General features: G+C 35.9%; 1 protein-coding gene across 2 annotated transcripts in view; it reads left to right on the top strand.

Annotated features, from left to right (window-relative positions):
- The window catches only part of LOC131164254 (BRASSINOSTEROID INSENSITIVE 1-associated receptor kinase 1-like), an 83,087-nt gene that overhangs the window by 18,716 nt on the left and 51,422 nt on the right, over positions 1-12,949 (top strand). The window contains exon 4 of one of the 2 annotated variants that reach the window (XM_058121303.1): positions 11,008-11,151. The exons of the other annotated variant lie outside the window; for it this stretch is intronic. Coding sequence (XP_057977286.1) covers positions 11,008-11,151 — 144 coding nt within the window. The remainder of the gene's footprint in view (positions 1-11,007; positions 11,152-12,949) is intronic. 2 annotated transcript variants of the gene reach the window in all.

A 12,949-nucleotide genomic window follows, 5' to 3' on the forward strand; every position in this document is an offset into this window, starting at 1 on the left:
AATCTCCCTACCTTAGACCCCTAGATGCATGAACCCAAGATTTAGCCTCACCATTAACTAAGAAAATGCCACAGAACATAGACACCCTTTAATCCATTTCCTCCACCATTCCTCCACCTCATGCCAAAATATTTTCTAGCCGTAACTTTATCCAGGAAATTCCAACTCATCCTATGATAAGCTATTTCAAAGTCCAAGTTCAACAAAAGGCCCCTCTTATTTTTTCGAACAAAATCCTCAACTACCCCATTAGCTATCAAGGCAGCATCTGGGATTTGTTTATTGCATATAAAAGCACTCTGATTGATAGAATAGTGTCCTCTAGAACAATAGCCAACCTTCTAGATAGTGTGTTAGCCAAGATCTTATAAACACTAGTAGCCAAACTAATTGGTCTAAAGTCCTTGACCTTAACAACACCTTCTTTTTTGGGCACCAAGGTGATAAAGGTAGAATTCATGCTCCTCTTTACCACTCCATTATCAAAGAATTCAAGAAAAACTTTTAAGAATGTCACCCTTCAATATCTCACAACTATCGTAAGAGAAAGCCATTGTAAAGCCGTTTGGCACAAGAGCCTTTTCTCTATCTTACTCAAAATTCAATCTTTTAATCTCCTCTTCCTCAAAAGGTCTCTCTAGCCAAGCTACTGTTTCAGCTGATATAGGACACCAACCCAACCCCTCAACCATAATTCTTCCCTCATCCTCATGAAAAGGTTCCTATAGAAATCTGCTTTCAAACTCTCAATATGATGAGGATCCTTAATAATCCTTTCCTTATCATCCTCAAGTTCTTCAATAAGGTTCCTTCTTTTCCTACTAGTTGCCACTCTATGAAAAAGTCTTACAATCCCCATATTTGACCCAATTCATTCTAGGTTTCTGTCTTTGAATCATCTCTTCCCTACAAACTACTTGTTCATACTCATAGGACAACCGGGCCCATCTACCAACAATGTCCTTAGAAAGAGGACCCTCATCCAATTTATCAATCGCACCCATTTCCTTAAGAATGCCTTCCCCCCCCCCCCCTCTAAAACGAACATCAGCAAAGGCCCCAAATTCCTTTTTTTTTTTTCACATTTTTTATTTTAAACACCTCAATCTTTTCATAAAATAGAAACCTTCCCAACCTTCTGCAATGCGCTACAATAACAATACAACAACAAACCAAGACTTAAATCCCACTAGGCGGAGTCAGCGACATATTTTCATATCTTAATAGAGTTGGACCCTATTTGACAGGATTAGATTCAAGAACCAAAGGACAATGGTTAGAAACCACTCTAGAAAATACTTCCTTGAGTAAGAGTGGGAAAACTTCTCAATTAGTGATAAATAGAAACCTAGTAGCCGTTGACCTATTGCCATTAGTGAATTAAGTAGATTGGGCATTTGAGAGTGGAATATCTCTTAGATCACACTCCCTAAAAAAAGTATAAAATGCTCATATTAGATGTAATCCTAGAGTCACCCAACTTCTCATTAGTGGATCTTATAACATTAAAATCACCTCCCAAAACCCAATAGGGGGAGCACAAACCATGTATACAACTAATTCATCCCACAAAATACCCCTCAACTGGGGGATATTCAGTCCATAAATCGAGGTGAACCACCATTGGCCCTTACCTTTGACATCCAAATAAACAGACACAAGAAGGAACCAATAAGAATATCTATTTTTCTAGCAAACCTGGTATCCTAAATGATCACAATACCCCCGGAGGAGCCCGTGGATGCTATTCAAATACAATCTTTGAATCTAGACTCCCAAATACTCCTAACAAGAAAACCATCCACCACCTCCAGTTTGGACTCTTGAAGCATAACGTCTAGGGCAACTTTAACAATGATGTCTTTTACCTTGCTAAAGCATCCCAGACCCCTAACATTCCAACTTGAGATCTTCATTCTATCACCTTGCTGCCCTTAACCCTCTTACCATTCCCCCCTGCCATAGTTTATATTAGAGGCTAATTTTTGTAAATCTTTCTCCACCTGCTTCTTTTTCCTTTCATAGTTTCTACTTTCTAGGGGAAACAACAATCTTAACAGCCAGCCCTAAAGGATTAACAATAAAACACCCCATCTTATCTCTAATGTCCTGTAGGTCTCAGCTGCCCCTATAATTGTCCAGTGGATAAAGAGTTAAAGTCCCTCCTATAGGATCTAATTCTCTTTGGCAAAAAAGGCAATTATTTTCAGTACAGTCAACTACAGGTGTAGGTAAGATACCTTTGTGAGAATTAATTAACTTATTGCAAGTAATATAAGTATCAATCTCAGATTTAAGATCAGTCCCAGAATGAAAAACAAATTGGCTACAAGAGGAATTATCCATATGATTTTGTTCGGCCACTGCTTCCTCATCAAAAAGATTTCCTGGACCTATAGAGAACTTGAAAAAATATTACTTGATTGTTCAGAATAAGGAGAGCCACTAATAGTCTCTGCCTCCTTTAAAAGTGCCTCCTGCTTTGAGACTTCATTCCGATTAATATCCATACAACCATTGAGATCCTCTGAACCCTCTTAAGTTTTCCTAATCTTTCAGCTGAGAAGGGATCAAACAAACGTCATCGAATTCCTGAATCTGTTCCAAAAGAAAATGATTATCTTCTTCATCCCAATCGTCCAATTCAGTGTCAATTACTGGCAGCTTGCAGCCCTGTCTTTCCTTAGAAGAATGTGCTATTTCCACAATCCAAGCCACAATTGCTCACCGGCCAAAACATGAATCCACACAATCTAAGAAAACTTCAGTCCCTTACTATCATTATTGATGGAACACTAGAAAATTAGCTGATTCCATTGCCCCTTCCTAGCCTTTATTTTGCCACCATCCATGTGGACTTCCTTTCCTTCTGAATTAACTAATTGCATATCTTTTTTATCTGTCATATGTTGAAAATGAGATACAAAATCAGTACCGGTCTCATTCTGCTCAATCTTGTCTTCTACCTCATCTATTTCAAGTTTCCAACATTCCTCGAACCAAGAGTTCCCTCTAAATATTCTAATGGAGATGAAGACAACAAGGAAGGAGCACCCATAAAATTAGAATAATCGGATCCATAACCAAGTTGTTTGTGAAGCTCATCTATGAGTAGCCCTTTGCCTCAATGAAAACTACTAATCAAATCGACCTACTCATTTGATACACTATCTGACTACTTTTTTAATGGAATTTCCTCACTGACCTCCTTTTTTAAATTTGTTTCCAACCCATTCAAATCCTCAATGTAAAAATTACCATCACTGTGTTTTTTTGGGACCTAACTGGCCTCCCATCTGCTCTAAGAAGCTTCTCAATTGAGTCATCCCCTTTCTCTTTCTACCTCCAATGAGTGTAAACCTTTGATGTTGCTAGTTTTTCAGTGATTTGAGTATTTTTTACCCCATCCATCTTTGCTTGTCTTTCCTGAGCCTTGCATCATCTTAATCCCCGATTTGAACAATTGTACAATTATCCTCCATAGAAACGCCTATGGTAAACTTATCCATCTTCAAGATATCCCTTCCCCCATCCCTTTGCCCATAGAAAAACATCTCAGAAAAACATCTCATGTTGTTCATTCACATAGACCACCCTTATTGAGGAAGAGGTACCATGAATCTATTTCTCCTCCACCCCTTCGCTTTGCCCAAGACCAAGTTTGGGGTGCCGATTCGTTCAATACCCACCACCACATGAGTCTCTCCCAAGATCTGGGCCTAGTTGTAACTAGTAAGGAGATTTACCTGAAACCATGGGCTGCTCATTGAAATTATTTAGTGGGCTTTGGGCTTGATACCTAATAGATGAAACTTGCAAAGCTTGATATGTGTATTGGGCTTGCTCTAGGGAACATAAAGTTGTTGGAATGGGCTGCCCATTAAATATAGGTGGATCTAGCCCAATAGCACCTATAAGCCGACGCAAGTTCAAAGTCGTGTATAATCTCGACCCACCCAACTCTAAGCCGACTACATTATTCTTGGTCTACTAATCTTTAGCCCTTTGCCTATCACAAACCCTAACTGAAGCGATGTCCTCAAAACCATCCGTTGCCACCACATCCACTGATTGCATCATACCTCCATAGTTGCTCCAACGTCACCTACCTTGTTGGACCTTTGGCAACAAATCTCCCACTAAGGCATCCTTCCAACTCCGATCATTTGGTTGTGCAGACTCATTCCCTCCTTTTCCTTGGGACTAGGAATCTTCTTTGTACCTCCCATCGACTCCAAAGCTTCAATGGAGCTATGCCAATTTCCCCTTTTCAACCCCCCTAGAATGAAAATAGAGTTTCTTTTGTTGTTCGATTGCACTCCCACTTTCAAAAATTTGCCTTTGCGATTTGATTTGCTTTCCACCTAAAAAAGCAGCCCACCAAATGTTTTTTTGGTGAGAGAAAATATCCAAACTGTAGATTAAAAAACACAAATCGCACACATATCTTGTGGTCAAAAGAGTGATCCTAATCCATTGAGTCATGAGTTGGGATCACCCTTCCAAATGAACAAAACCTCCTTCTCCAATCTTTTCTAGCAATAGAATGAAAGTTTTGCTTTGTATCCGCATTGATTTGAGGAGATTCTCCTCCATACGTCCCTTCAATCAGATGCATAGAAAGAGCAGGGGAAGGATCTCTCTCTCTCTCTCTCTCTCTCTAAGCTTTGGGGGGTGCTCATGTTAAATTTATTTGTAACAAGCTAGGAGCATATGATATTTATGCTCCAACTTGAGGGGGAGTGTTAAAGGTTATTGTAGTCTTTTAGTATTATTATTGTGTTAGTATGTTAATTAGTGAGAGTTAGTAAGAGTATTATGGTCATTAGAATGTAATTGATTTATATTATAAATAGAGGGAGAGACCTATCTTTAAGTTAGGTCATTCATTTAATCAAAATCTCAACAGGGGTAAAGAGAGAAGTCAATGGAGAACTACCAAATCCAATGACTTTGATTTGTTTGTAGCATTTTCTCATTGATCGCCTATGCGCGAGGTTCCAAAATACGAAAGCTTAGCTCTCTTTAGCTTATTATAGAAAAAAAAAACCTATGACTCAAAGATGTTGACTGAATCGAAAAAGGTTTGATGGGTTGTTGGGCAACTCCTTGAAAATCTTTTTTTTTTTCCTATATTCATGAGCATAATGGATGACCGAATACAAAATTTGGATTAAGTAGTAGTCTCATCGTCCACTTTCCTACTACTTCGAATGGACTACACAGGGTCACCCATCTTGCCTTGGAACAAACACTCCCAGAGAAACTCAAGCCTTAAGAGTATAAAGGGGGCCCTCTACCACCCTAGGAAGTGGGATTAGATTGATCTTCTATTACCTGCAACCACCCTAGTAGACTTAAGGGAGCATGGGATCTAGATCTTGAACAATTGATTCCATAGGCATGGGCAACAAAGGTCTGGGCTTGGGTCTGCTTGGGAAGACGGTGAGGCTAGGGGGAAATCTTTTGATGTGGACACTAATTGATGTTCCCTTTCATTAGGGCTATAACACCTTGTGCATTCCATACCTATCTTTAAAAGTGGTTATAAGCGGACATGCTTGCTTCACACAAATTGAGAAAAATTGTTGTGTTTGAACGACTAGAACAGTGGCTTAGACAAAATCTGATGTTATAAGGTTTGGTTCTTGAAGTCAAATCATTGATGCTACACTACAATGGACATCACCCAAGGCTACACAACTTAGGCAGACTCTTTACATGTGCGCGTGCCTATTTCGATTTATGAGGTATCGGAGTTGGGTAAATCCCTTACGATTTTTGCTAATTCTCTTCTTGTTGCGCCATGTCCAAGCTTGACGATAGCAGTGGATTGCTGTTTGGGGTGGCTATTGCTAAGGAAACACTGAAGGATTGAGTGACCCAACTTGTTGGCAAGGTCGACCATTTGGGTGGATGTAGATTATGGCCAAAAGGTGGGAAAATTAGGAAGCTTTGGTCACCAGGCGCTCACTAATGAGTACAATGTCTTCCCAGTGATGAAGAGCTGTCTTCAATGGGCCTCAACGATTCCTATGGCGATGTCCGAAGCGTGAGAGGCCAGGTCTTACCTTATGAGGTGTTTCTACTTTCTCCTCCTACGCTGCTAACGTTACTACTACTTGTGATAGGAATAACATACTCTTATTTTGTGATGAGGCCCATCTCGTACCCATGATGTATACTAATGATCTGGATATCAGGCTTACCATTTACATGATGGATTCTATTTTGTCTAATGGGATTTAAGTGATGTTAATATGAAAGAACAGGGTTGATTGGCTTTGATCTATACCATCTAAAATGCTTGCTTCATCCATTTGTGATGTTACTGGTTTTTTTTCCAAAGCATCGACTCTTGCATTTTTTATATAATGAAAGAAGGCAATATTATATTGAGAGAGAAGTTAAAACCTAAGGGCACAAGTGGTCCACTCAAATAAATAAAAAACAGAAATAAAATAAAAATAATAATAAAATAAAAAATAAAAATAAAAATAAAAATAAAAATAAAGAAATAAAAGATAATTGAATAGTACTCCTAACCAAGAAAAACTCTTTTTGATCCCTCCCCTAAGTATCGTCGCTAGTGATTCTTGGAATCATGCACATGACTCCATGTTAGCATAAATTATAAATATGAAAAGTAATAAACTATAGATGTAGAAAATGTAAATAAAAAATATAAATATAATAATAAAATAAATATAACAAGACAACAATTCCATTGCTTTTTATTTATTTTTTAAAAAGTTCATTGAGATTTGAGAAAAGGTTGAATTTTTTAGAAAATAAATTTTTTTGATATTTTGAATTTATTAGTCTCTCTCTCTCTCTCTCTCTCTCTCTAGTTCCATTATTTATTAGTTGAAGAAGTAATTGGAAAATAAAACTGCAAGTTCAAAAATGAGTAATAACGCTCGAGTAGAGATTGGTATGATTCAATTCAACATTTCGTTTGTTTGGGTTTAATTGTGTCATAGCTCTATAATTTGGATTAGGGTTATCATTGGATGAACTGCACTGCTGATATTGATCCCAAAAAAGAACCGGTAGGTACTAGTCCATGAACAGCCAACCATCTCACTGTTAAAATTGGATAGTTTGAGCTAATGTCATTGGGGTCTCCTAAAAGGATCTATTAAATTCATCGGGCTATCTATGAGGATCAAAACGTCGAGATATTGATGGAATTCCTTGTTGGTTCTGTAATTTTGATTGGTTGAGGAATTCCAAACACATTGTAAGCTAAAGCTGTGCTAATGAATAACCAACCTGCAATGAATAGAGAGGATATTGAAATGCTATGAATGACCCAATATTGAATATTGGTACAAAAGCCCCTCCCTTTTAATGATTATAAGGTAAGGCTATGAGCCTATGAAGCATCTATAGAGTATTACATTCCTTTTTTCAGCTGGACAGAAAAGTCAGCCTGAACTTTCTGCAGATCTGATTTGTGTGGGATGCTCTTTTGCATTATGATGGGGTGCTCTACTCTTTTAAGTGTGTCACTCTTTCTTTTGCTCTGTATCTGTAGCTGCTTTTCGCGCACTCTCTTTCATCCCACTAAAGGTCCCCCTTATGTAATAGGGGTTAATGGGGGTGTACACCATGGTCAAATCTGTATGAAAAACTGTAGGGCCTAACTACTTTGAAATATTATGCTCCCGCATGCCTGATCTCTTAAAGGCTCTGTGCTCCTGCATTCTGATTGATTCTGCAATGTTGTAATCCCTTTGTTCCTTTAACCCACGCTCTGCAGCTGCTGAGGGCCTAATTCGAGCCTTTTGTGGTACTGTGATGTTCTGCAGAATTACTGCTGTTGGTGACTCTTTGTTTGTGAAGGCCAAAGGAATGGAATGATGTTTTTGGTGTTATTGGGAAAAATTGGATTCTGATGATTTTGTCTCATGTTAACTCGAGATGGTGGTCTGAAATTAGATTTCCTACTACTTAGTTTGCATGACATAGAAGTGGTGATCCTTTTTGCCCAATGGATTAGTTAGAATCATTTTTAAGTTTGATGAGTTAGAGGTGATAGCCCCTTGACTTATTTAATTTAAGTATGGTTGCTTGCATTAACCTGGTATTGCTTGGAAAGGGATCCTAACTATTTTGGCCCATAATTTTTATTTTCCAAACAAATTTACCTTTTCTTAAATCTCAATGAATTTTTTAAAAGATAATGAAAAGCAAAAGAATTCTAAAAGTAAATTACTTTTCTTTGCTGGGCCATATGGGTGGGGTTTATACTAATAGACCGTGGGGTTGTGTTGTTTTCCCTATTTTTTCCAAGTACATGGTTGGAGTGGAGTGCATGCATTTTTAGTGTACTTGTAAATATGTCATGTGTATTGCACTTTGCACATAAATGAATGTGAGTGATCTTGAGTTATAACTTATATGTAAGTGATTTATAATATAATCGATTTTGATTTATTTTTAAATATATTATCATAATTGAGTTTATAAATTGAAGTATAAAGTAGTCAAAGCTATTTATAAGAATTTATATTTTCTTTGTATTTACAGAAGATGTGCAGGAATGTGGACACATATACTATTACGACACAGCATAAATCTTAAGTCATAGGAAATGGCATGACAAGGGCATGATAATCAAATTATTTGATATTATATTTACACATATTGTGTATGACAAATATTAAATTCTTATATTTATACGACAAAGCATAAAAAATTTAATAAACACAAATGCATCTTTTTGGATTTTCTAAAAGTGTTCAATATATAAATTCTTCCATTAAAATGTCAGTATTTTTCTTTATAATAAATTAAAATGTCAATAATTTATTGCAGTTATGGGCTTTGTTTGGTGTTGCTTCAAGTGGATCTGTTCTAAAAAATTTTAGAGAGACTGGTGGCACTGTTAATTCGATGTAGTTTCTTTTTCTAGATTCTTTTCCTTTTATCTATGTTATGATAGAGGAGGATTTCTTATCCTCCACTCTGCATCTCTTTTTTCACTTTATAAAATTTCCTTTTTATAAATACAAACAAGAATCTAACATATTATTTGTGTATAGGAAGCTTGCTTGTTATGCCTTTTCTCTCTCTCTCTATTTTTTATTTCATATCCCTACACAAAGGATCCAAAATAGGTTGGCATTGAAGATGAATGCACTCAAAAACTTTTTGCATTTTATATCACTTCAGTGCATTGCACTGGCATATGTTGTAAATACATCTTTCTCATACCCTTAGTCTTAGTGTCAGATATGGAATATTCGTTACTGAAGCTTAAGTTGGCATGTAACTGAAACTTTAGTTGTTATTTATATAGTTATCCTTCCTATCTGAAAAAAAATATTTAAATAACTATCCTATTATAGTAACAATAGCAACAGCAATAACAATCATCGCCAAGCTTTTTGTCCCATTACTGTGGTTGGCATATATCTATCCTATTAGTATCCTATTTGTACAAATTTGTTTGTTTGTTTGTTTTTTTTTTTTTTAAATAATTCTTAATTTTCCTTAGAAGAAGAATTTATTAGAGAGAGGTTCCAATTGTGAACAACTCCCTTGATGCTCCTCCGAACTGAGCCCCTGAAAGCGGCCACTAACAATATAGCTAAATGCCTAAATCCCCTCTATTCCCCCTCCAAAAAAAGGATTCTTCTTCTTTTGATAAACAGAGAATTTTATTGAGAGAAGAAAGAAAGAAGCAAAAAGGATAATGCATCCTCAACAGGAAGACAAAAATACATAAAAGACAAAAAACTAAAAATAGCATCGCAACATTAATGAAGAACAAGGAAAGGAATTGTCCCTCTAAGATTACAACATTCATTTGGTTGATAATTCTTAAGAGAGTTAACACCCTAAATCTGCTGCAGAGTAGGAGGCTTTCAAATGCATTGTCCCAAGATGCTTGTACTTCGTGCTTTAACAGTTCAGAGACTGCTTCTCGTCTCTTTTTACACTGGTCATTTACTTGGGGCATGAGGAGTTGGCTTTTGGGACTTTGTAGAGAAAAATGCGTTTGTCTTGGTCAAGGAACTTTTGACTATTTCTTTTTGTAGTTTTGGAAGGAGTAAAGAGCAAGGATACTGGTCATTTGTGGAATGCAGTGTTTGCTGCTTTGTAGAGGAATTTGGTTGGAACCAAATGCACATATTTTTGCTAGAATGGGGTTTACTTTACCTTTCCTTTGGGATAGTATGTCGTATATGATTTTTGGGCTTTTGCACTGGGGTGCCTTAATGGATCATTTGTTTTGGATGTCCAGTGGGACTGGTGGGCCTTATTATTTTGGTTGTGCTTTTTAAAATTTTTTTGCTTTTATTTTATTATTATTGGAGGATTTCTTATTCTTGTGTATATGCATTCCTATTTCTACAAATTACATTTTTTTTTTCCATAAAAAAAGAGCAAGGAAAAATTAGAATCCTGAAGAAAATTGAAAATTATAAGTACGGTGTATTCAAACAGATATTGGCAGATTACCACTTCACCTAAAAGCTTAAGCTATTAGGTTGTGGACCAACAATGTATATCAAGCCTTAACACACGCCCACACGTGCAGCCTGACAGCACGTGGAGAGATAAATGATAAACAACACTCATTGTAGGGAATATGGTAGTTCTTGACAAATAAATAATAAATGCAGGCAACAAGACTAGAGCCCAGGACCTCTTGGCAACTTGACTCTGATACCATGTTAGATTTTCACTTCACCTAAAAGCTTAAGCTATTAGGTTGTGGGCCAACACTGTATATCAGGCCTTCACAATGGAAACATAATGAAAGGAGTATAAGGTGCTAGAAAAGAGGGAAAGTGACCAAAAAGTGAAATCACATTCAAAATTCTGATGTTTACTTTCATATTTTACTGCTATGTTTCGCCTATGGTAGTTGTACATGGAAGCAGTAGTTTTAAATGGTTAATATTATGCATGACCCAATATTCCCATAACTTTTAGTATGCTTTTTTCAAACCGTTTTCACTGAGATTCATCAAAACCAATTTATTGTGACAGGGAACTTTATAGTAATAACATAAGTGGAAGCATTCCTGATGAACTTGGGAATTTGGTGAACTTGGTCAGCTTGGATCTTTACTCAAACAATTTAAATGGTCCCATTCCAGGCACATTGAGCAAGCTTAACAAACTACGGTTCCTGTATGAATACATATCCTTCACCTTATTTTCTGTGGAACTTTTAGATCACATAATTTCTGCTTTATATTGCTTTTTTTTGGTTTTTAAGTAGAAAGCTTGTGAACATAGAAGCACGGGATCTTGTTGCTTGATATATGGTGTTTGGATTCAGATGTTTATTCTTAGAAACAGTTTATCTATCTGTTGCACTTATTCAAGATCTTACTTTTCTGATTTTGTTTTAAGCGTTTATTAGAATGCTTGTCCCCCAAAAAATGGGTATGCTTATGGGCTGGTGTGAGGCTATTTGGATTTAGGTAGTTGTTTCTTATAGCAATTACATGAAGCATTAATTTTTTCAGGATTTTATTTGATTTATTCAATAGTAGAATGGTTAAAATTTCCATTTTTGTGGTGTATTCTAATTGGTACGGTGGAAATGTGGAATAACTCATTGCAACTTTTCTGCTCTGAATATTGCTACCATGGTCTTAAATTTCCACGAAATTGTCAAAATTTCCAATTTCCGTCACCCTTGAAATTGAAATGGCAGTCGATTTTCGTCTTACATAATTTATGTTGAAATCTCAACAAATTATCCGAAATTTATTGAAACCTTGAAATTTTAGCGAAATTTGTCGAAATTTTAACTATGCAATGAAATTTCGTTGAAATTCAAATGAGAGATTCAAGAGTGAAGTGAAATTTCTCTTTTAATTTATTTTATTGAACAAAAGGTTATCACAAGTGCTTTTGAAATTATATGAAAAAAATAAACTTATACTAATATTTTATTTTACCATTCATGTCTAAATTATCAATATTTGTATAATAAATAATATTTAAATGATTTATGAATTTCATTTGCATTAACTGAATATGTTTAATGTACATTATCTTACAAACATGTTTGATACACATACTATTTTACAACTTTTCCACCTCATACAAAACATAGATGTATTTAATTTGTAATATAGTAGTCTTAAAACTTATATTATTATGTTTGTTAACCATTTCTAAAGTTTCACAAAGAATTCCATGCTTTACTACTAGTTTCTGTTATTTTTTCAAATCGAAATCGAAATTGACATCAAAATTGAAATTTCCGTCAAAATTTCCATAGCTTTGGAGCTTCAAAATTTGAGTTGAAATCGAAATTTAAGATCTTGATTGCTACTATCTAGTATCTATTCAAGCTACTTCCGTTGTAGACTAGGCACCTTGGTGAATATGTGAGTGTGACTCCCAAGTCCTAACACAAAGTGTCTAGAGAACATGGATATGAATTTTGCATAAATTGTTGTACATTAAGTATTGGTTTACGTAAGAGTTGCTATTAGTATAGCGGGACATTTATATCTTGGTAAAATTTTTTTGCATATTGTTTGTTTCACAATGTTTTGTGAACATACTATTTTTTAATGTTCCTTTGTCATTTCTTAGGCGTCCTTGTCTGCAATGCTGTCTTTTTTTTCCCTAGATTCTTGCTTACAAATTTCCCTTAGGCATACTACTTTCCTCACTCTATGGTGTGGCTTACAATTTTTGCTCTTCAAATTCCAATTATTTGAGGCTCGGCTTTGGTGCATTGGTAAGGATGCTTTTGCAACTTGTCTATAATGAACTTGGGTTGCAGAAACTTCTCTCTGCAGGCATTAAAGTTTCTTACATCTGATCACATCCCCAAATCTTGCATTGGCCGGAACCTAATGCACTGTGCTTTGGTTTGTTAGGCTGATGTATATATTGGGTCCATTCCCTTAAGTTACATATTATGTTATCAAAGGTTTGGTTCTCAAGACATATTGGGCTAGAA

Source organism: Malania oleifera, chromosome 9, assembly GCF_029873635.1.
Source record: "Malania oleifera isolate guangnan ecotype guangnan chromosome 9, ASM2987363v1, whole genome shotgun sequence".
Classification (NCBI taxonomy): domain Eukaryota; kingdom Viridiplantae; phylum Streptophyta; class Magnoliopsida; order Santalales; family Ximeniaceae; genus Malania; species Malania oleifera.